The sequence below is a fragment of the Perissodus microlepis genome, chromosome 9 (genome assembly GCF_051167445.1).
Source record: "Perissodus microlepis isolate ML-2025 ecotype Zambia chromosome 9, ASM5116744v1, whole genome shotgun sequence".
Classification (NCBI taxonomy): Eukaryota; Metazoa; Chordata; class Actinopteri; order Cichliformes; family Cichlidae; genus Perissodus; species Perissodus microlepis.
This window is the reverse complement of record NC_140469.1, coordinates 17,214,714-17,239,916: the sequence shown is the minus strand read 5'-3', so window position 1 is coordinate 17,239,916 and position 25,203 is coordinate 17,214,714. Positions and strand designations below refer to the sequence as shown.

General features: G+C 40.6%; 1 protein-coding gene across 2 annotated transcripts in view; it reads left to right on the top strand.

Annotated features, from left to right (window-relative positions):
• drd3 (dopamine receptor D3) overlaps positions 1-21,735 on the top strand; it is a 29,599-nt gene extending 7,864 nt beyond the window's left edge. The window contains exons 3-8 of one of the 2 annotated variants that reach the window (XM_084939342.1): positions 452-564; positions 3,867-4,003; positions 8,135-8,328; positions 11,249-11,314; positions 14,078-14,447; positions 16,011-21,735. In XM_084939342.1, coding sequence (XP_084795468.1) covers positions 452-564; positions 3,867-4,003; positions 8,135-8,328; positions 11,249-11,314; positions 14,078-14,447; positions 16,011-16,207 — 1,077 coding nt within the window. In that variant the 3' untranslated portion in view covers positions 16,208-21,735. The remainder of the gene's footprint in view (positions 1-451; positions 565-3,866; positions 4,004-8,134; positions 8,329-11,248; positions 11,315-14,077; positions 14,448-16,010) is intronic. The other variant, XM_084939343.1, reaches the window with a different exon arrangement.
• The last annotated feature ends 3,468 nt before the right edge of the window (positions 21,736-25,203 follow it).

The window sequence follows — 25,203 nt, the reverse complement described above, 5'->3', positions numbered from 1 at the left end:
ACTGGTGTGTTAACTGGAGGCTTATGCCCTTTGTGAAAAAAAGTCTGACAAACACCTTCAGTGTAATTAAACCTTGCATTTATGGGCACCCTCCTTCGGCTTATTTCCATGCCACTCATCACGGCACTGGAATAACAGGACTTTTTGCACTTGAGTACTTCAGATTACCTCGCTACAAATCTGAAACAGTATATCATAACATAAACACACATTAATAAACCAAAGTGATATCCCAGTAGTGTGTCAGGGTTAATATGTGACTCATGCTGGCAGCTCAGACTTGATTTTCTTTATGTAATTTGGGCCAAAGTGCCTCTTGTGTGCCCTTTTTTTCCCTTCTTCACGAAACCTTTTTGTCACCTGCGCTGCACTTCACACTTGACTGTGAAGAAGGGGAAGAAAAGGAGGGGGAAACGTGAGTGTCGTTAATCTGCCTGTCTGTCCTTTGCAGGTGGTCGGCGGAGCCTGGCTTTTCAGCCGCCTCTACTGTAACATCTTTGTCACGCTGGATGTGATGATGTGCACCGCCAGTATTCTCAACCTGTGCGCTATCAGCATTGACAGGTGAGTGCGAGTGTGTGTGTGTCTTTATCTTTTTGCTGCAGTTACTATGTATGACTACAGATGTTGCCATGACATCTCCAGTGTAAATGTCATCTCTGTTAGACTTTTTTTCCGTCACCTCGCCACATAGACATTTCAAAGCTCGCTGAAGGATTTAAATATTTTCCCCATCTTGCTCGTATCTTCTTGATAGTTGTGTGTCTGTGTGTGCATCTCAGCGTGCAAGTTTCTCACAACGACAGACAGTGAGAAAGTAACAGGAGTGAGCATGTGCATGCAGGCCAGGTGTTTTTAGGTTTTTGGCTAATTGCTGAGAAGATGTTTGTGCCATTGCACAGGAAAATGTCAAGCATGAGGACCTCGAACCTCTCCTGCAGCATCTGGTGTTTACATCATTATTTGCGTAGGTTTTGTTCTTGTATCAAAGTTAACATTTAATATCTCTAAAGGGTCTTTGAACTTGGAACCCCACAGGCATCAGGGGTTCAACTGCACAGGATGAATACACTGATGCATAAGAACTCTCGGGTGGATATATTTGCTCAGCCTGTATGGAGAAGGGAGTGTTTGCCTTTCTCTGCAGCGAATACGACTGCAGGGGAAAATGAGCGCTTTCATGACAGTAAATGTTTTATAAGTCCCAGTTTCACTGTGTGTGACTCTGAGTTTTTGGTATTATTTCAAATACATTCATTTGCCGCAATAACAAACAAGGTTCTCCTGCAGTATTTGTTGTGGGGTTTTAACACATTGCTATTACTCTTGATTTGTTACTCATTATATTACTTTATATTGCATCATTGCCTAAGATACAGCTACAGCTAACTTAGAATTGCCAATAAATTAACATGGATGTATTTGGACCATGGAAGAAAGCTGCTAGAGAAAACTCACATGGGCACAGGATGAACATGCCAACTCCACAGAAAAAGACCCAACAAACGAGCAGATCTGAACCACTCTGCCAGATAATGAGGAAACGTGAAACCAGAGTGGTGGCCACATATCAACAAGAATCTCTGTCCAAGCAAGAGCCGTCAAAGACCACATTTCCTCCAGAGCTGAGAACTCCCTCCACAAAGCGAGTTCCTGGACGAAGGATCTCTGGCTCCAGCTTAGATTTCCTCAAGAACATCAAAACGATATCTGCCAATTTTTGTTACATCAATATGATAAGCATTTGTGAGGATATAATGGGAAACGGCCCTACCTCACAGTGGTGAAGACTGCTTCCAAAGAGTCCTCCTTTGGATCGACTCCAAAAGGGAATCACTCCTAAGTTGGGCCAGGGCCCGAAACGTCAATGCAAATCTGTTCAGAATTTTTTTTTTTTTTAGTAAATTGGACAAAATATAAACTTTAAAAAACGAATCCCACAACCCCCTTGGTGGAGGTTATTAAAAGTAAAATACAACATTCCTACACTTAATTTTAGTAGTGATATTTTTATAATGCCAGCGAGAAAATGCTCACAGTGTGGTGGGAGTTTCTTCTAGCCAAAAAAATAAAGAGAAATCTGCAGCTTCGATCACTTAGAGAGCTTATCGTGAGAGTTTGTCATTTGTTCACTATTCCAAAGACACTTGCTACTGGTTCTTGGTTTATTAACCACTAAATAATCAGTCATAAATAACCAAACTTCCATAATGAAGCGTAGAGTGTAAAGAATAATAATAATATAAATGCAAATAAGGTAGATAGTAACAAATTCTATTGAACTGCAGGTGCAGTTGAAACACTAGTTAGACTTCAGAAATAACTCAAGTCCAAAAGCAAAAGAGCAATGAAAACAGCACGCAAAATAGAATCTAAAAAAAACCCTCAAACTCATAACCCTGAGTCCAAAATCCAGAACAATAGCAAAAAAAAAAAATCTTGCTATGTCAATGCTGTGTTCATGAAATGTGTCTCCTGTCAGAAGTGGCAAAGAAATCATTATAAATGAATTAATAAACAACAAAACCAACAATGAGAATCCGGGTTTAATGAGGCAACATGGCACAACAGAAATGCCATGGAGCTCTGAGGCCAAAAAAGGGCAGTGGCCCCAATTCCAGAGCTTCTAAACATGTTAATCTGGCAGCGATTGTATCCTGTAAAACTTTCCTGACATCATTTTTTTGTACGAATCCAGCTGAATGTTTCCGAATCAACTGGTTAAATACTTTATGGGGCTGTCTTCACAATTAAATTAGCAAATTAGATATCCTGAAGCCTTTCTTTTTATTTATTGGACTGCTTGATTCTTTTGGATGTTTCATAATTTGCACCTGAGCAATGAAGTCGTCCTGAACGCTGCTCTTCTTCCTGTTTAATACAGAAGTCAAAAGCACCTCTGCAGCATCAGATGTTTGTGTGCTTCTAAATTAATGCAAAGCCCCTGGGACATTGCGTGTCACTGAGATCAGTTTTACCTTCGCAGCAGCGCCGTTAGTTTATCGCATTGATCTCTTTGAAAACAGAGGATTTGTCAGCTTTCAACGCCTCTTCAGAAGCAGCGTAAATACGCGATAACCCAAGTTCTACAGTGAAACTTCAAGGAGAATTGTCCCGGTGAAAGTACTTACAGTTTAAGTCGTGCTTTGAGTGGTGATTTTAAGAGCTGATGAAACTAAAGGTGTAACGTAAAGCAGCGCTTGATCAATAAAGGTTGCATATAATTTTTTTATCATTCAACTTTTTTCCTTTCTGTTCCTTAATTTTTTTTTAAATCTTTGCATTTATTCTAACCCAGCAGCGCCGTAGCAGGAGGTTAAAGGCAAAGGGAAGCAGCATGGGAAGAATATTTTTAGTGGACGTCCGCGTTTGGCTCCGGGTTTCACTCTGCATTTTGCCCAGAGAAGAACAGGAGTAATTAGCCTGATGAGGATAAACAATCATGGCAGTTGTCTGGCTCTAAACAACATTACATCACATCTATTTTGGGTTGGGTTCCAGCATAATTGCAGCTTCTTCTAGGCTATTGCTGGACAGTTTTTCCGGGCTCATTATACACTCTTGGCATATAGTGTGCTGATTAACTCTTAAATCAAAGCCTCACTAGAGTTACTGCTGAATACCCATTTGTTTCTAAATAATAGTGCCTGGTACGCCTTCCCATTGTTGGTCTTTATACCATCCACTTTTTCTCTGCATTGCATTTCTTGGCATCCCCAAAGCCCAACACTCTTTTTTTCCCTCTAATTATTCCCTTTTGCAGGACCGTATCAGCACTTTTTCCTTCATTCAAATGTCACCACCTGTCCTCTGTACAACTACGTCTGCAAAGCTGAGCAAACTCTAATCCTTGTCTGTGTCTGCAGGTATACGGCAGTAGTGATGCCCGTCTTGTACAACACCACTCATCGCTCCAGAAAAAGAGTGTTTGTCATGATTGCTACCGTGTGGGTCTTGGCCTTCACGGTGTCCTGCCCCCTGTTGTTTGGATTCAACACCACAGGTCAGCTCAGCAACATTTCGACTTTGGCTTGTTTTCTGGTTAACGTTAATTACGTAATTTAGAATTAAAGTTTAGTGTTCTTAGCATTTAGGATGGCCGTGGCGAGTAACTCAAGTGCTGTAAACATTTCATGTGTCATCTGAGTTTTGTCAAGTCTGTGAAAGTAACAGCAAATGATATTATTGGCATTAAGAGCTAGAACATGTCAAATCTGAAGGATGTGGGCAGATCAGGGAAGCAGAGTCTAATGCAGTATTCCTGTCATGTTGTGAAGGATGTAATCACAGAGAAAATGACCATTCATGTCACACTTTTGCAGCGTTTTCACAGAGTTTGAGATTTTGTGCAATTTCTGACAGCTACAATATTTCCTGTTAAAAAAATAAGTAAATATATAAACCAACAAGTGGAAGATTCACTGCAATGCCACAACTGCTGCTGTTGGTTATTAATAAAACCCAGCGTTACAGCTTTTCTCATTTGGATGTTGTTACTTCCACAAGCAAGAGCGTTTACCATCAACAGATGGTGAATCTGCTCAGATGAACATTTTACAGGTGTAGAAGCCTGACTAAGGAGAAGAAGAGCGAGGAAGGATTGTAGTGTAGCAAGGAGATTACAACAGGAGGGAGGTGCAGAGGGTGGATGCAGTGTTGATGGTGGGTTTTCTCCTGTTACAGTGCAACGGGAGCATTAGGTGAGGTTGATAAGTATGCATGACCAAAAGACACAGCAGGATGTGCAGTGATTCCTGTACTGTGCACAGTAGGGCTATTTTTTATTTTGCATGTGTTTTTATACAGATACTTTTCTATGCTGTTCTGTATTTATTCTAACAGCGTTTTACTCTATCGTGGGATCACTGCAGGAACAAAAATCCCCTCATTCTTGTCTGCAAGTAGAACATAAAACTTTGCTATTTTGAACTCAGCATCTGAAGTATTCAGCTCATCCAAGTATCCACTTTCATACACAATCGTGGTCAGAAAACCTATAGTTTTATACTCGAGGCATTCACTGTCAGTGAAACCAGGTAGGACAGAGAGTCTTTTGCTTTTTAACACTACATAATTTTTGATTTGGGTTCCGTATTGCTTCTTTACAAATGTGTTGTAGCGTGGCATTACATCTGCTATGGCCCTGCCTCTGAAATAGACAAGCTTATATTGAGCAAACAAAGAGAGCATTCACACAATGAATTTCACAGCATAAAACAGCTATCCGCTCAAGAAACATGGAGCCAAACACTGTCATGAGGCCAAAAATGGCTCCACTGTTACTCTGCTGGACTCAAATATGTGACTCTCCCAGCCAGAGGGGCCAGTCTATCAAAGTTGCTGTCTCAGAGACTGAGATGTATTGGACTCAGCACTGTAATGTCTTTTGGAGTGAATGATGATTATAGTTCAAAATGCTTTCCCCTGAGCAAGTTTACATAAAATATAGAAACATTAGATGTTCGCTACAAACCCGTAACCTCAGCCAGAATCATCCCGCTTTGCTTTTAATCATTACTCTTTTGTGAATCTTTTAGCCAAACTGCTGTATTTGAACAACATGATGTCCGTTTTGGCTCCGATGAAAGCCGCAGAGATGGCACGTTAGCAAGTTTGTTGGCTTGTCCAGAATAAATTGTGGACTTTTTCCTGATATTTGCAAAAGCGGTTCTGTTTACCTTTGTGCACTCAACACTGGATTTTCACATAGAGCCTTCTTTATTGTCAAAACTTTAAATCATCAGCCCCCAAATTTCTATCTGCCTGTTGGATAGACAGTTGTTTTCATGCTGAGCCTTATTGTGTGCATTTCTGTCTGCCCCTGATTAGGTCATAGATGCCTTTAAATTTCATATTTTTACTTCTTCCAGTTAAAATTACACTTACAATAAATTGCTGCTTGCTATTTTCCTCATTTTAAAATGTTGCTATTAAAGCATTAATTAGACATGTTCTAAATTACTATAAGCACTCATTAACCCCGATCATGCCTGGGTGCTCACTGACACACTCACTTGCTTCTTCATTAGTTACACATTGCTAGTACTGGGTCGGTTCCTCCTTCTGTCTTCAGAAGTGCTTTAAGTCATCATGGCACAGATTCGGCATCACATCCATGATGTCAAACTCCTGTTCGAGCAAATCCCAAAGGTGCTCTACTGGAGAGATTGAGATCTGGTGAATGTGGAGTACATATGAATCGATATTTGGTAAAAAAATAAATAAATAAATAAAAATGGGACAAGAAAATTACACCACCATTGTATGGATGCTTTCAGGTGGTTGAAACTCATCAGAGCAGGCAACATTTTTCAAATCTTCTGCTGTTCAATTTTGGTGACCCGATGTGAATTGTCGTCTCAAGGCGCTTTATATTGTGTGGTAGACCCTACAACAATACAACAGAGAAAACCCTAACAATCATATGACCCCCTGTGAGTAAGTGCTTTGGCAACAGAGGGAAGGAAAAACTCCCTTTTAACAGGATGACACCTCCAGCACAGCAGGTTCAGGGAGGGGTGGCCATCTGACGCAGTTATATGAGCAATTATTTGAGTTACTGTTGCCTTGCTATCAACTCAAAGCAGTCTGGCCATTCTCCTCTGACCTCTGGCATAAACAAGGCATTTTCACCCTGAGAACTGCAGCTCACTGATATTTTCTCTTTTTCGGCCCATTCTCAGGAAACCCTAGAGATGGTAGTACACTAGCACAGCAGATCAGCACTTTCTGCAATACTCAGACAACCAACAAACCACACCACAATCAAAGTCACTGAAATCACTTTCTTATTTCTACACTTTCTTCTCTACTTCAAAGATTGCACTTGATTGATTGAATCATTTATGTCCATTAAACTTTTAACTCTTAATACACTGTTTCATTGGAGGACTTTTTTGTATCTTTGGTAAGTGGCTGTTTTATTTATTTAATACTTGTTTATTTATCCCTGTCTTCTTTGCTTTTGATCCTTTTAGATTTTTGTATTGATTTATTCATGATCCGTGCTCGTTTTATGGTTGGTTTTTATTTTTGTTCTTTTGTTGTTTTTAATTATTGTAGGAAGTCCTTCAATACTTTGCAACTTTGTTTGCTCTGTCACACATTTTTCTAGTTAAAAAGAAAAGTAAAGCAAATATTTCTTTTGTCCTTTCAAAATATTGTTTGCATTGCAGTCTGATTGGATGAAGTTACTTCAAGTGGAAAACAGATGCCGTCTTGTTTATTGTTAAAAATCATTTGTGTTTTCCAACACTGAAGATGTGCTGTAAAGCCAAATCACATATAGTTTGAAGCTAAATAACAAAATATGAACAATGTCACCAGCAGCTATTTTAATTTCAATAGCCAGCAGCAACACAGATGCATGAGTGAACACACACAATTAAGACCATTAGTGAAACACAATGTAAAGCAAATCACAGACATGCAAGCACTAAGTTTAGTCTACTTATAGCCAGAGTGAAAAAAATGGCTGTTTATTGCAGGAATCTGACCACTCAGGGGCGGAGACCGGGGTGGGGTGGGGGGGTCCTGTTAGGTCTGAAATCCTTTGTTTTTCTTTTGAAGTAATCGACTGACACGGATCAGCTCAAACAGACAAATCTGTTTTGTTCCCAAACAAAAAAGAAATAATCAGTACTCTGAGTCTAGCAGCTGAAGGTAGTTTGGAGAGTGGCACCAAATAGATTGTATCTATCCATCCTTCATCCCACTTCTCTGTGTACTGAGGTATTGCTCAGGAAGCTCATACAAACACAGACATGTGATATGCATTTCACTGCAGCTTTTTTTTTCATTTATTTTCATGCTAATTATACGGGTGACATGATTTTGGATGAAGAATTTGTCTATATACAGCCTTTATTATATGAAGTGGTCTCTTATCCTGAATTTATTGCTCAGTTCTTGTCAGATCAGTCATGTCTCTATCTTGCAGTGATCTCTGTTGGGGTATAGCATGTGTTCGGTATATAGGCATTATATGAAAAGAGGACAAACGATCAAGGCTATTTTCAAGATTGATAGCATACTCTGGGGTCAGAGAGCCAGCTTTAAATGATGATGTTTGTCTCTTTTATTATCCTATAATTTTAAGGCTGTTTTCCATAATGATATTTTCCTTTTATTGCAGACGACCCTTTGGTGTGCTCCATCTCCAACCCTGACTTTGTGATCTACTCTTCTGTGGTGTCCTTCTATTTGCCGTTTATTGTCACTCTGCTGGTTTACATCCGCATCTACGTCTTCCTCAGGATGAGGCGGAAGAGGATCACTTTTGGACAGGCCAGTGGAAAGGTGCAGCCAGGCTCCACCCCACCGTCTGTGGTGAGTCGGTTTCCATTATTAGTTTTTTTAGTGGTGCACGGTATAGTGAAAGATGCTTTATGAGATAGTTAGTTTAACAATAATTATCTATTGATTCTAAAAATCTATTTAGAGGAGCAGCTTTGGGGGTCATCATGAAGAAGTTTTTGACCTTGTCATAAAAAGCCACAAAATCTTCCAAACATTTATGAATAACAATAAGATTCACTTGATTACTTACACTGAGATTGCCTTGACTCTTTTATAATGAGCTCATGGTGTTTAGAACTGTAGATGTGCTGTTATAATGATTTAATAATCATCTGACCAGGGTATGATTTGCCGATGGGGTTGTGAGGGATTCCGCTTCTCTGGTCTACGTGTTCCTGCTTCCACAAAATCATTTAATTATTCTATAAATGTCACATTAAAGAACAGATATTCTGACAGACGTCAGAGTATAAAGGGGCCACAGTGGTGCCTGAATTATTTTTGCTGAGGGCAAAATAAACACATCATCCTTTCTTTTTTTTTTTCTTTCATATATCAAACCTAAGATGTCAAAAATAACTCTATTAGACTCTAATAATTGTTTAATTTTAGAGTACAAAATGTAGACAAAGTGATCAACAAGAAAACCACTGCAAGAAATACTGTAAAAGTGCACGGGAAAAGGTGTCTTCTTCTGATATGCTGAATCAGTTGCAATTAAGAGGGTTCAAAGGAAATGTCAGAGAAATCTGCAGAATATAATATTATTACTGGAAAAATAGAGAAAGCTGTGTGATTTTGTACGAGTGCACTCTGTAAATGTCGGCATGCAGTGCAGAATGAACACGGGCAAAGATGAAATGTAAATGTGTGTTTAACTCTGTTCATTAGCAGCTGACACAGCTGTCAACGCAAAACTACAGATGTTCTTAAATAAATGTCTTGTCGAATAGCAAGTTTAATCAGAAGATCTGTGCTACGTTTGGCTCCTGAGCTTGAGCCCAGTATTAAAAAAATCTGAATGAAAAAGTAAATAAACAAAAACAAAAAAAATGCATAATTATTTGTTGACAGTCAGAAAAAAGGTTTTCACTGGACTCCCTGAAGTGCTGTAAAAATCCAAGTACTTCAATGATTCAGTAGTTTGTGAAACCACCTTTAGCAGCAATAACTTGAGGTGTTGCTTTTCTCTATGACTGTCACGGCGGTGGAACGGACTTAGGCGCAGACTGAGAAAGCACGGTTCAACAATACTTTATTAATCACACTGGTGCGCTATGTACACTGGGGAAACACACTTCTTCGCACTTGCTCCGCTTCTTGTCCAAATAATCTCCACACAAGCTGCCCACTCACACTCACGGGGTCCAGGGGTCACAAAAGGGCTGATCCAGGTAAACCTATTAACACAGACGAGGGTAAGTCGAAGGCAAGCACGGGAACAACAGAATCGCAATGAAGCCAGGCAATACTAACGAGAGTTACTCAATATTCCAGCAACGAGTAGCTCAGAGCCCCTGCCTTAAGAAGAGCTGCAAATCACCGGAGATCAGCTGCAGGCGCAGGCCAAGGGCGGGAGCCCAATCAGAGCTCCGCCCAGGCAGACAGGTAGGAGAGAGAGAGAGAGTAAGGCGAGGGGAGCAGAGAGAGTAAAATAACAAACACTTGTGGCCACACTGGGCTGGCCGGGGAGGCACAGGGACCATGACAATGACTTTATCAGTCTCTTGTGTCATTGTCAAGGAGTTTTGGCCCATTCTGCCTTACGATGTTGCTCCACTTCATTTTCAGACATTCATTTCTTTACAGCTCTCTTAAGGTCCCACCACTGCATTTCAATCAGGTTGAGGTCTGGATTTTGAGTCTATAAAGATAGTGAGGGTCTATTTAGTTTTTCACAGGATTGCAAATAGACATCATTGTTGACACATATGGACATTTCCATGTTTTGTTGCATAGCAAAACCAGCTGAGAATTAATAAGAAGTTAAAGTAACTTCAGTGAAAATGTTTTACTTTGATTAATGTGCGCTGATGGGGTCATGTGACCTTTATTCAAGTAAAATTGGATGGATGGATGGATCTGACAAACAAAGCAAGCTTAAGTTATATTTTAGTCCTCATAATAATAATGTAGGCACAAGGGTCACATTGTTCTTTAATCTCTATTATGAGACAATTTCTTTCTCTCAACAAGCTGTCAGTTTTTCAATCGTGTCCCAGTTACATCTATCATACAGATGATGGATGTTAATAACCACAGGCAAGGATACATTAGGTCACGTTTAATACATCTGCACCCTATTATTAAAATATGGTGTATAAAAAGACAATTCAACCCAGTGACTTGAATAGCTTTGCCACACCTAGAAGCTTCCTGAGTATTCTGGCTGCGTTCATTGCACCCTTTGTTTCCCTTTGTTCCCTCCGTTTTAACACTAGATAACAGTGCAGTCCCATTTTGGAATCTCATCCAGGAGTAGAGGCCTCCAGCTGTAAGATGCCAGCTCTGCAGGGGTTCAGGTTGAGAGAACTACGGTGGAATGATGTTTTTAAACAAGATAATAGGACTCTTACTGAGTCAAGAGAATAAACGTTTCCTATGAAGGAGGAGTATGTCTTTTTTGTGTGTTTCAAAGGCACCTAGCTCTATTTTCGCGGCAAGCTTTAATTGGACTGCACAGCGTTCGGCTCAGGAGGGAGAATGACTGAAGGCACAACAGGCGTAAATCCTAATTCTTTTGATTTTTAGTCCGCGTCGGGGACGCTCAATGAGAATTGTTTGAATTTTAATGAAAGCATTCTGGGAGATGAAAAGAGATGGCTCAATGAGTTTGAAGTGAACGGCACAAATATGTTCCACTTGTGGACTGATGGGGTTGAGGTGACGGGGTTTTGTTCATTTCTCTGGAAACTATTTTCTCTGTTGAACTTTCCTCTGATCCCCGTAGGAGACCTGTCTGCAAGAAGAGACTCCAAAGGCGAAGCATGACTTGTCACCTATAAGGATTAAAGTGGTGGGTATTATGTTAAACCAGATTTTATTTTTTTCTATTGCTCTACTTTTTAACTTATATATCACTGTTTAATGCTTAGGTAACTTATATTGACTGCGTTGCAGTTTTATAATGTGGTTGCATGAATTTTAGCTTTTCATCTCGGTGTCTCTATGACCATATTCAGATAAATTAGATTTTTTTTCTCATTTGGCTGTGTGGTCGCAGCCTGGGGGGGTCACAGAAGGAGCCAGAAATTGTGATTGTGAAGCGTGGCTGAGCAAAGACTGCGTGAGATGCACTTGCAAAATTCACCACCTGCAAAATTCAAACAGCATTCAAAGGCAGAGGATTCATATCAGCAAGGAAATAAAAAAGCGCGATGGGCTGAGAATATCATGAAAATTCATGTTTGTGGTCTTACTGCAAATTGCACAGTGCTTAAAAACGTGTTATTGCTGGAGAGGGAAAATTGAGATTGAATTTGTCGCAGGTTTGGAAAGTTAAAGTAATTTCTGGTACAAGAGATAAATGAAACAGCTCCTAAAATGTAGCAGGATTTCCTGGCGTGTGCTGAATGTCAACTATTGAACTTGGAGTTGGGCACACTTTTAGTCCATCTGAAGAGCCCTTCAGATATGTATTGACCATAACTTTACATTTTTCTGAGTCTTATTTGCCACTTTGTTGGCTTAGCGCAGCAGCCTAGCTCTCAGCTTCACATATTTTCCGCATGAGGTTAAGGAGGATAAGCTAAAGGCAATTTCTCAATAGATATTACGAGGGGTGAGGGAAAATAGAAGGTAGAGCAGTGAAGTGTGATGACTTAATTTAGACATTAAAACCGGAATAATGTTGTTTTCAATACTCTGGGGCGGCAACACAAGCTGAAAACACAAAATTGGCACATAGTCACCTTAGTCAAGAGAGGTGAAGCAAACAAATAGATATTTAGGCATTCAGCAGGCACACGGAAACGTTTAAACTTGTATTTCAATTCAGTTTGATTTATATAGCACCAAATCCCAACAACAGTCACCCCAAAGCACTGTATATTGTAAGATAAAGACCCTACAAGAGAAAGCCATTCAATAAATTAGAGCAATCACTTGGTGACAGTGGGAAGGAAAACTGCCTTTAAACAGGAGGAAACCTCTGGCCTATCCAGGCTCAGGGAGGGGCAGCCATCTGCTGCTTGGGGGTGTTTATTGTGAATCTTTAACCTCTGTTTTGGTTTTTACCCTCTACAGAGGAAAATGGCTTTTTTTAAATCCTTTTTTAAACCAGCTAGTGAAACTTTTGTGATGAAAAATCTCCTTTACAACAGTGTCCTAGAATGAGATAAGAAGTAATAATATATATCTCACTGGCAGGACAAACCAGGCCCTCTCTGTCTGGGTACAGTGCTAACCACTGAGCCTTCATCCTGCCTAGCTGGTTTTGTTTCATCTGTCTCTGTTGCAAATAAATGGTTGAATATGTTCACCAGATGGAAACTTTGTCTGCCAGCTGATGCTCAGATACTAGTGGCTCTGTGGTGCAGTGGTTAGCACATTTGCCTTACATGTAAAATATCCCCAGCTTGATCCTGGGAGAAGACACAAACCTAGCATCACGGTCACTACTGCACTCTGGCAGCTGGTCCCAAGTACAGATAAATGGGAGGGTTGTGTCGGGGAGTGCATCTGGCATAAAATCTGTAGATCCATCTGCTGAGGTGACCGCTTGTTTTTATTCCATTTGGTGCTAGCCAAAGCACCAAATGGAATAGCAATAGGGAGATCTGAAACACTAAAATACTCGACAGACCAACCAAATCACATAACCATACACATAATTTGATCTGGTGCTTTATGAAGACACTGATTAGTGCAAGTATAATAACATGGCCTTGCGTTGCAATAAAACTTTAAAATCTGATGAGCTTTGGCTTTAAATCAGTTTTGTTGGACTGGGCAGTATGACCAAAAATCACCATGATTTTGGTTTGTCTCTGATCTCCTGTATGCGTCTTTACTGGTCTTGAATGTACCGCAGCGTGCCCTCCTATCTGTGAACACACTATTAGGATGTCTGGTTATTTACTGTTACTATTCTGCTGTGGAATTGAAAGTGTTACAAAATGTTCAAAATTTAGGAATCGTTGTGGCCATAATAAGATAAATTAATTATTGTTTTATTTAGCACAGTTTCCATCACACAATTAAATCCAAATTTGTGAAAAGTACACAGTTAATAAATGTCTCTTCTCAATTCCCTGGTGCCAGTCACACAATAAAACATCACATCATCTAAAATACACCTTGCTAATATTGTCATGGACTCCTTTTTGCCTTTAAAGCTCCCTTAATTAATGGTGGAATAGACTCAATGAGGTGCTGAAAACACATCCATGAAACAAATGTCCAGTTTCACCAGGAACTGTTACACATTCAAAGTAACTTTAATCACCCGCGATGCTCACTTTGAAGTTCAGCAGGTTTGTTTTGGCCATGTCTCCATCCTCTAAAGCACTGAGTTGTAGTCATGTAACTGGCTGATTCAATATTTACATTAAGGAGCAGTTCAGCTGTTTCGGTGTACCTGAAAAAGGGACCGGTGACAGTATGTAAACCCCTTGAAAAATCACATCAGTTTGTCTGTTGGAAGCATTGGTGTGGAAGCAAAAAGCAAAAAATTAATTTCAGGCTCGAAACTGTTGTCCTGATACGTCCAGCACACCAACCCAGCATTAAGCCTTTATTGATTTCAAGCTGTCAATAACTGTGTCGTGTCTCGTGTCAGCAGACTGAAGAACCCTCGGGTCCTTCCAAGCCTAACCTGCTCTCAGGATGCCTGTGGGGCAAACGCCCAAAGACAGGGCCGGTGGAGAACTCAGTGCTGCCCCCGGTGGACATGCAGAACTACTGTAGCATCAGCCATGCCTCGTGTGGCCGCACCGAGATGGATGTAGAGGAGGAGCGGGGGGAACGGGACCCCGACGAGAACAGCCAGATCCAACGTCCTCCTGTCAGGATGAGCTGTGAGGTGAAAGATCTGTCCAACGGGCAGACGCACACATCACTGCGGCCGATGTCTCACATCAGCAATCCCCGATTCAGGAGCATGCACGCGAGGGAGAAAAAAGCCACTCAGATGCTGGCCATTGTGCTCGGTGAGTGGAGGCTGAGATAAGCTGAGGAAATGAAAGTGTAAATGTCACAATAACACACTCTATGACACAGGCAGCTTTTAGAGAGGCGATATATGACCGAGTTGCTTATTCTGCTTCGACTTCTTTCACATTTGTATGATTAACTCTTCTGCCACATATACCCACGACAGTACCAACACGTTTTTTCTCACTGTGTGCATTTCCTGCATATTGTTTTTATCTATACTACAATAAATCAAGCTGAAATGTCAGGCTTCGGGTTCACTGTGTCGGCCCAGACAGCGCACACACTGTAGCTCCTGACACAGCTTTCACACGCTCCAATTATCAGCCAGGTTGCTTATTTAGGCCTGGTCCAGTTAGCTCTGACACAGCATAGATCTCACTGACAAAATGTAATCAGAGGTGCCCGATTACATTACACTGGTGTCAGTGAAAGCCAGTGGCGCATGCACAGAAGACAATCCCAGCCTTGCTTTTTCATCCAAACTGACCACAACTTTACCGCAATGTCAAGACACCAATTATAGCGCTTGAATTTAATGATTGCTCAAGGTACAATGCAGCATTTACAGTCTTGTTTATACACAATAAAATGTATCCTGATGGCCGCTGATGGGTAAGACTTCAATATGACTACCGCACAAACCACAGGTTAAAACTGGTCTAATTGGCCCATTAAAAGTGTCCTCATAGGTCTGCCCACTAGCAACAGGGCAGTAGTGGAAGATTTATCCATGTCTGTATTTATCTGCAGGTAGTAAACTATGTAGTTAGACACTGTGACATTTGAAGCTTACGTTAGAGCAGACAAAAGTAGGGCTTAATCCATTCTTTATTTTATTTTATTCTTTTTTTTTTTTTCAAAACTGTCAGAGAAACACTACTTTGTGTTCACACCAAACATGAAGGGACACTTTAATGCAGCTTAACTGCATAGAAAGTGCAAATGGACTGGGTTTTATATTCCACTTTTTCATTTAATGACAAATCAAAGCACTTTAGACTGCACGCCACATTTATGTAGCTCATATCTATGGCCAACATGCATATCTTTGGACTGTGGGAGGAAGCTGGAGTACCCGGAGGAAACCAACCGAGGCACATGGAGAATATGCAAACTCCACATAGAAAGACCCCGGGTGATGAGGGCGTTAAAGCAAGGACCTTGTTGCTGCGAGGTGGTGGTGCTAACCGCCACCGTGCCCACCCATCTGTGCAAAGAGGGAAATAAATTTAAATTGTTATTGCAAATCTGCGTCACAAAGCGTAACCTCGCTTTGTGTTTGTTGTGAACAAACCATTACTGTTCCTGCAGATGCAGGTTTCAACCCAGTGTAGTTATTATAGGGTTGTTAAGAAGGCTTTGGTAGATAACTGTTTGAGGGAGGTTTTAGCCAGCATGTGCTGTGACCATGATTAACACAAATTCTTTTTTCTTTCTCTCCTTTTCTCTTCCTTTTTATTTTAAATGTTATTACTATACCCACCACTCTGTCCGGCGTACACCTTCAATTCCGTTTTGTCCTTTCTCCATACCTCTCTGCTGTCTGCCCGCTCCAGGGGTGTTTCTCATCTGCTGGCTGCCTTTCTTTGTGACTCACATTCTGAACACCCACTGCAGGACATGCTACGTGCCTCCTGCACTTTACAGTGCTTTCACCTGGCTCGGGTATGTCAACAGCGCCCTCAACCCTGTTATCTACACCACCTTCAACATCGAGTTCAGACGGGCCTTCATCAAGATCCTCAGCTGCTGAGGAAGGAGCCACGTCAGGAAATTTAAATGGAAATGAGGCTGCGCACCCGCGCTACAAGTCCGGCGCGGAGCATTTAGTAAACAGTGGCCAGAGAGGTGCATGCTTTGTGTGCTGCATAAGTTACACAGCGGCACCGAGGTGAAGCACGGAAATGGACAAACACTGCAGGGTACAATAAATGCAAATACAGAAGGAAGTTTACTTTTCGGACTCCGACGAGGGCTAAAGCTTTCATTTCTCGACATGGCTGGGATTGTATTTGAACAGTATGACTCCTCAAATGACACTTAAACATGCATACAGTCTTATTTATAGCACAGGCTTTGGGCTTTCTTGTGGATGTGTCTTGTGCATTATGTGTACTGCTCATTGGCACGCTTCCTCCATTCAGTACTTTCAGATTGATGGAAGTGTGAGAGGCTGAAAAACTGACTGTAGAGCTGCAGGCCGCTTCGTTCAGAAGCCTGCTGCTAACGTAATGTGTTGACTAATTGATGGTATTCGCTCACGCTCTTTCAATTCAATGTAGCTGTGAAGGCTCTGGGGTAAAAAAAAAAAAAAAAAGGATCCTTAAAGCTGAAAAATTGATCGCAAAGATGCAGGCCTCAGTTGTCCGGAGGCAAATGCCACCGCACTGTGTGGACTAACTCCTCTCAGCTCTCTGTCATCACCGCGGATCACGCCGGTCCCTGAAGATTGTCCTGGTCTGGAGACATTGTGCTCAGTGTGGATTCATCCATTCATTAGAAATGTGTGATGTTTTAATGTGATGCAGAGTGGAGACATTCAGGTTTTTTTTTGTTTGTTTGTTTGTTTTTTAAAGCGACTGTCTATTTATCCGCAACCCTCCCTGTGACTTCATCAGAGCTGCCTGCTTGGCTGGTCTCATTGGCTGCGCAACCGAATATTTACTGCATTATGTTGTCAATAAAATTAAAAAAAAAAATAGACATTTTTCAGGCTCATGTATGCGTGCATACATCTAAATGTTACTTGTGATGAAAGATGCCATTAGAGTTTGGTGCATAAAAGAGTTCTGGGGAGGACCGTGGAGGAGCCAAGCTGAGTGACCATGATATTTTGAAGATTTAAGAAACAGAGAGAGGATGAGTCTGAGGAGCAAAACAGAGATAAGGGATGATGAAGAGGGGGGGCTGAGTGGGAATGAGTGAAGCCAAAAATGAAAGAAATGAAGTGAGAGAACAAGGATCAAAGATGACTGTAGGAGGAGGACTAGAGGGGAGAAAAAGGAGATGGATGGAAAGCTGCAGGAAGGAGAAGGGGCTCGGTGTTTCTCAGCCCACATCTCAGGCTCTCTCTACTCCTCTGACAGGCATAAACACCTGCTCCCCTGACGCTTTGTGCCATCGAGTCGTTCCGCTGAAACCGGTTATGATGATGACGCACAAGGTGTGTAAACGGGCGCGTGAGTGTGTGCGCATGTTTTTATTTATGGATGTATGCTGGGACATGAGCGGAACATACAGTTTGTAATCATCATAATGCAAACATCAATAGCTCGTGGCATTTGTGGCAATCCTTCCTTCTGTTAAAAAAGTACATAATTTGGTGCTGAGACATTTGTTGAGCTGTTGTCAGGATTTAAAACAGGCTGTGATTCCTCTGTGATCAGATGAGGGATTTGCTTTTCTGTTCTTTAATTGAATTTGAATTTAATTAAAGGTTATGCTGTAAATGCTGCCCAGCTGCGTGCATGTACCTCCAGATTATTCCTTGTAATACAGTGACAATTAACAAAAAACAGACTCCTGCAAATAAACCTAAAGCCCCAAAGGCCTGACGCTACTCTAGAGGCTTAATGTTCATTACATCTAACAATGTGAAACTCCTGGAGGGATGAAATATATTAAGCTAATGGGGTTTTATCTTTATCTGTAGTGATGCTAAAAATATTGAAGTTGTCCCTTAAAATGCAGCCAGAGGAAAGGTTACAGGGTCACAGAAAACAAGAGTCTACCACTTTGGGGTATTGTACGTGCTCATCCAATTTCATGGTAATCTGATTTTACGTTGAAAGATGTCTGTGTGAGCTGACTTTTTTTTTCCTGAGGTCAAAGTAAGCTCATGAAGAGCTCACTGAGTATCTACAATTATGTGGAGGATCCAGATGCTCTAATTAGAATATTTCCAAAACTGCCAAATTCTAAACATTAAAAGAAAATTTGTCATTTGTTACAAATGTTTTCAATAATTAGAAAAAAATGTTTTTTTAGTCCCAGGAAACAACTTAATATTAAATTATTTAAAAAATAGACCAGTAAAATATTTTTTATTTTATATACCATACAGAGAATAAAAGATGGAAATAACCAGGATGATGTCACCCATTGGTTTGTGAAGACGATTATGAAGCACGGTGATCATTCAGTTAGCATTAGCTAAGAAGTTAGCTAAAAATATCACAAGCCAACCAACATGAGTAACGCTAACAGCAAACATAATCTAATAATATATTTATTATTTTGAAGAAATTAATAAAGAAATCACTGAAAATGCTTACCAGATTAGTGGGGAAAGACCTAGATTATCGAATCATGTGGCCGCCTGCACATGCTGAACTAGCTTTTATAAAAACAAACCCAGCTTCTAAAGTGACACTCATAAAGATTTGGCTGATAGTAATATCAGCCAAATCTGATATTACCTGATATTACTGATATTACTATCAGCATAAACTATTGTTTTAACAGTCAGGCAGTTGCTGGCCTGCTCCCATCACTCTGTAATGTGATTTTATGTGAATGGCATCAGTGTGGAATAGTAGGACCCAGTGAGAGTAGTTGACTAAGCATTCCTGAGGTCTCCTGTCTCCAAACCACTCTCAGCATTATTTCAGATTGATCATCTGTCAAAAAGTCTGTAAATATGGATTCTAAGTGCTAGGCTTATTGACAAACACGTTGCATTTCCTGTGAACTCCTGTGAATAAAACTTGATGTAAAGTGAAGCTCCAAAGATGGAAATGTTTGCATTAGTAGTAACTTCATGCAGCCACATCTGCAATACTGCAAATGTTGCTGTGCTTTGGCTCAATTGCTCTGTATGGTTTTATTTATCAATAGTTATTGATTTTTTTATTTATTTAAATGAAATAAAAGTGAGAGAGAGAAAGAGAGCGAGAGAGAGAGAGAGAAAGAGAGAGAGAGAGAGAGAGAGAAAGAGAGAGAGAGAGAGATGGCTACTTGAAGTGTTGACAGCGTTCAAAGTCCTCGCTGCTGCTTTCGTTCTGGTTCATGTGAGATGCCTCGTGGAGCCTTTACTTAATTCGTATACTGCACAGTGAGCACTGAACCAGCCTGGTGAAGCTCCACACCATCTAATGTAAAGACTTCTCTGTCAGCTTTCTTTGTAGTTTTCCTTTAAGATTAACCCCAAAAAACTGGCACTGCAGAGGGCAAAGAGAGGTGGAGGAAATGGAGCAAAGCCATAGTGGAATCAATCTCATCAAAGATGAGAGATTTCACGGTAGATTTGGGTAATATCTTAAACTGCATTTACATTTTTGGCAAGAAGGAAAGGAAAAAGCAGGCAGTGCTAATTGACAAAACAGAAAAGTAATATAGAGACAGTCTTGTGGAGCAAAAACACTTGCAAAAAGTTTTTTTCTTTTTTGTAATTATGCAGTGTTTAAGATAAGGAACATGTCATGTTGTTAAGAATCTTAATCCAAACCTTCGAGCTAATTTGAACTAAATGTCCCGACTGAATGAACAGCCAGCAAATATGCACGTCTCCTCAGTCCTGCTGCAAGTGTGGAAAAACAGCAGTTCCACCCTAGACCTGTTATGCAAACTAACTGTTACTGGGTTCACTCTCCACTTCATGCTGCATGCGCAAACATGATCCCTGTATGTATGCTTCACAGCTGCATGCATAATTATGCCTGGGTGGACACATACAGGGGTTTTGGGGAGCGTATTTTTTGCGCGATTTGAATGTCTTTGAAAGCACTAACCAGTGCTCGATTTCTTTCTGTCTGCATGCATTTATGTGATGCACACGACAGAACATAAGTGAGTTGGGAGGGCCACAGATGAAGGAGCCATCCATGAGTAAAAGACGGAGGAAGAGTTGAGCTGCGCTGCTCATGAAAAGATGAATGCTGTGCAGCTTTTGGCATGTTTATCAGTAAGTCTCAGAGGGAAGAGGATGCTTGCTTGATTGATGGCTGCTCAGTTTCTAATTACTCTGACGTGGTCGGACTCCTGACTCTGACTCTCAATACTGCCTGCTGCATTGCCACTGAGGAGGTGAAAGGACATAAATAAGTTGATGCCTTCGGTTGCTTTACTAACAGAAAGACTCTTCCTGCTCCTTCCTCCTCTCCTAATGGATTTGAGAGGCTTTGTGCATTTCTGTGGGCGTGTAAATGGATGTGATCGGCAGTTGCCGCATTTAACAGTGCCTAATGATGATAGATAAAGATGCTGATTACAGTCAGGACTGGCTACACGTCTTGAGTCTGTCCTTGTCTTCTTTCACCACAGCCTCTGAGGTTTTTTTCCTCCCACCAGTGTGTCAAAGCGGCATGATAATTATCCTCCCCTCACTGTCTCTCCATGTCAGTTGAATGCTGCCTTTACTGTTAATTTGACACCATTTTGAGGTTAAGGAGTTGTGTGTGATGAGGAAATGAGTTCTGTTTCTGTTTGACTGGTCAAGATGTAATAACGCAGTGGTTTTTCAGCTCCTTTTGATTAGGCCATACCATTTCACAATCCCTTTAGTGACACACTCACACCTGAAAAAAGGGCACATTACAAGGGCTCAACTGCAGTCTGGGCACTTTCTACAAGGGTAAAGGAGGTGTTTGACATAATTTATGCTCACTAAAAGTTCATTTGCTGGGTCTCTCCTCACTTCTTTATATTTTGCTAGGAAATCAGGTGCAGGGATTTATTCATACACGGCAACATACGAGACAAAAGCAGCTTGAGTCACTATTTGGTATGACCACTTTTATTCTTCAACACAGTCTGAACTTTCTAAGGCAGCTTTCTTTTAATTTCCTGAAGTAGTCTTCAGGAAAAGTTCTCCAGGCTTCTTGAAGGACATTCAAAGCTCTTCTTTGCATGCTGGCTGTCTTTTGTTCTGTTCTCTGTAAAGATGATTCCACACGGCTTCAATAATGTTGAGGTTCAGGCTCTGGGGATGCCAGTCCTTGACTGATAGTGCTCCATTGTGTGTTTTTCTATCCAGGTATGCTTTTACTGCACTGACAGTGTTCTTTTGTTCTCAGTTGTCCTTGTCCTTTTTCTTTTGTTCTCCATTTGTTCACTTTCCTCAAATCAAAATAAGGACACACTACACATCATGTCAAGATATGCCAAGTTTTCAGCTAATATCTTTTTGGAAATCATCTTGTTTATCCAAAAATACCATTATATGTTTGTGAAACTGTGTTATCTTTGGCATTTTTGTAGATTCAAGTAAAGAAATGGGAACCAATTAATAATTTTTGTGACAGGCTGCTTGTAATAAAGCGCCTATTGTTATGTGGAGACACACCACTGATTTTTTGTCCTTGTTAAGTGGCTAAACAAATAAACAAAAAAACATTCCTTTAGGTAAAAGTTGGGATTGAAAACAAGCAACAACAAAAAAAAGCAGCTGGTGTCCAACAGAAAAATCTGAAAGACCTTCAAAAAATCTGGAAAACTATCGCTCAAGACCACTTTTGAAACATTACAACAAGTCTGGCTGAAAGTATAAACAAATGAGAGGTGGCTCAAAGATTAGCGCTAAGCATCAAGCTTTGTAAAAACACATACTCGGCGAAGTTTGGACTGTATTAAACCTAATCACGATGCTTTTTCATATAGTGTCCTGCTAGCATCACAAAGAGTTAATAGAGGTTTTGCTAGCTTACAAAAAGTTATTTCTGTGCTTTCAGCTGCAATTGTTTGGTTTTCGTTCATTTTTCTCAATAGTTGCAATTTGGATATATGGACAAGGGAAAAACTAAGGCAACATCAAAATACAATGTTTTAGTAAGATGCTTGGTCTGCTGTGAAAAAATTCTAAAAGGTATTTCATCATTTGTCATTTTAATGTCTGTCTGATAAAAATCTCCTACATTTTGATCTGAAGACTGCAAAAGCCATACCATATAATAGTTGAGTCTAATTGAATTGAATTGAATCGAATCTCTATTTTGAACATCTTAAAAAAGTACAACAACATGAGAGAAATAAAAAAGAGACAAACAAACAAAAAAGCACAATTTCCACACCATCTATATGAATCTGCACTTGTGTGCTTCTTTGGGAATTTACTTAGATTAAGCGAATTTTGCACATTTCTGATGTAATTGTATCCAGCAGCTCTTTTAGATTCCCCCCAGAACAAAAAAATATTTGTGTCGTCTGCAAATAATACTAATTTTAATATCAATACAAATATAATTTATAAAAAGGTTCATATAATTGTAATACTCATTAAATTATTCAGTGACTCAGCATTCCCTATGGAATGGAGCACTGTCAGCCTGGAAAAGACATTCGGATTAGAACAGATATTTTAATCCCAAAGGTGATCACTCGAGAAAAAAATGTATACTATAATGCAGTGAACATGTGTGGACAAGAAGACCCAATTAATGCCCTTTACAGCATAAACAGAGCCACCAAATCTCGTCACTGTGGGGTCAAGTGGAAGCCTAACCCAGCTGTCACAGAGCAAAATGTGGGGTACACCCTAAACAGGTCGTCAGTCTATCACAGAGTTAACACAGAGAGACAGACAACCACTCACGCCTACATCCAATTTAGAACTGCTAGAATTGCCAATTACCAATTGTTTGGACTGTGGGAGGAAGCCGGAGTACCTGGAGAACCCACACAAGCACGGGCAGACTCCACACTGACCAGCGGTTTAAAACCAGGGCCTTCTCATCCAACAATCCTAACTAATGCGCCCTTGAATTATAATTTTAATTTTGTTTGAATATATGTTTTGTTTTAGAGTCATTCAGCTTCATAAGCATCACTTCATTTGATCCCCTGAGTTTGAAAACCAGAAGGCGGGAGTGTTTTTTTCATCTTCATTGTTATTTCTTCCACATTCGCTTCTCTTCATTAGCTCCCTATTTGATCCAGAATCCCATTTAAAATGTTTCTGTTCACGTACAAAGTCTTCAATAATTATCTTAAAGACCTCATAGTACCGTATCACCCCGACACAGCACCTCATTCTCAGACGTCTGGTTAACTTGTGCTTCCTAGGATATTTAAAAGTAGAATGGGAAGCAGAGCCTTCAGCTTCCAGATCTTTGAATCAGCTCCCAGATTGGATTTCGGAGACAGATACCCTCTCTACTTTTAAGATTAAGCTTAAAACTTAACACTTTTCTTTGTGATAAAACTAATAGTTAGATCTGGATCAGGTGACCCTGAACCTTCCCTTAGTTGTACTGCAATAGGTCTAGGCTGCTTGGCGCTTCCCATGATGCAATGAGTGTTTCTTCTTCACACACCTGTTTTCACTCAATATGTGTTTATACACCAGCCTGCATTTAATCATTAGTTATTATCGCTCACTGACACTCTTCCATAGTGTGTCTTTTGTCCTGTCTTCCTCTCCTCACCTTCACCTGGTTGTGGCAGATGGCCACCCCTCCCTGAGCCTGGTTCTGCTGGAGGTTTCTTCCTGTTAAACGGGAGGGTTTTTTTCCCACTGTCTCCAAGTGCTTGCTCATACAGTGTTGTTTGATTGTTGATTCCTCTGTACTATTGTAGGGTCTTTACCTTACAATATTAGGCAGTTGTTATTTGGCGCTATATAAATAAAACTGAATTGAATTTACTGAATTATTCAGGGAACATGGGATAACATCCAAACCTGTATACTCCTGGTGTCTTCAGTCTTTTGCAAACAGGCCTGTGAACACTGCACCTTGCCCCGCATGCCTCGCGTCTCCTTCATGTTACAGGCTTAATTTATCTCACTCCTGTGATAACGAAGAAGACGTACACGAGGAGAAATGGAGGCCTCAGGAGGGCTGTGTTCTTTGTGCATTTCACGATTAACATTCATAAGTGACACTAAGGATTTGAAGTAACTTAGTGTGATTAGATGGAATTAGTTCTAGATGGTTGACGGTGCAAAGTGTTGGTAAATAAGGGACGTTTCAAAGGACTTTTCAAAGTGCATTACTTCAATAAGATGCTTTAGTTAAGATGCACAGAGTGGACCTGCTCTTGGATGTGAAACTATAAGTAAGAAGCCCTTTGGAAAAGTGTCCTGATGTTTGTAAGATCAGACAAAATGAGGATGATAGGTTACTTTATGTGCCATGTGAACAGTTAATTAAGAATCCGGGCAGAGAGGATCACCTGATAAGTCCTGAGAAAGCTTCACGCACAGTTCATGGCACATGCACTTGTTCACAAAGTGAGTACACACACATTAGCGCACATGTATCCATTAAAAAAATTTTGCATAATATCAGATGTACTCTCGCTCTTCAGGGTCAGTGCATCGTCTTTTCAGAACCTCTTCTGTCGAGGAGATTAAAGGCCCTGAGAATTACCACCACAATGTGGTCGTGTGATTATTTCCAGGCCAGGTCTCGACTGGGGAGCTACTTTTGGAGTTAATGATCAGAAGGGAAGTGGTGGAAGATAAAGATAGAGGGACAACCCCTCAAAACCTATCAGCATTCATCTTGGGGATGATTTGCTCTCACATTTTCCCGGCGGAGAGCTCAGCAGAGGGAATATCCATCAATACAGAGCCTCCTGTATTTCCCAGGAGATTTGGAGGAAATTATGTCCATGATATGGTTATTTTACCCAGATGGAAGGATTTTCTCTATCTTGCAATTTGCAATTAGCAGCAGATTAGGTGTGCTCCTTAAATAGAGGCACATTCCTATAATGAACTGGGAGTTGACATGCATGATAATGCATTCTGTGCACAGTCACACCCTTCTCTCTCTGGGCCCTGCACACCTGGAATCCCCTCATTCTGTCAAT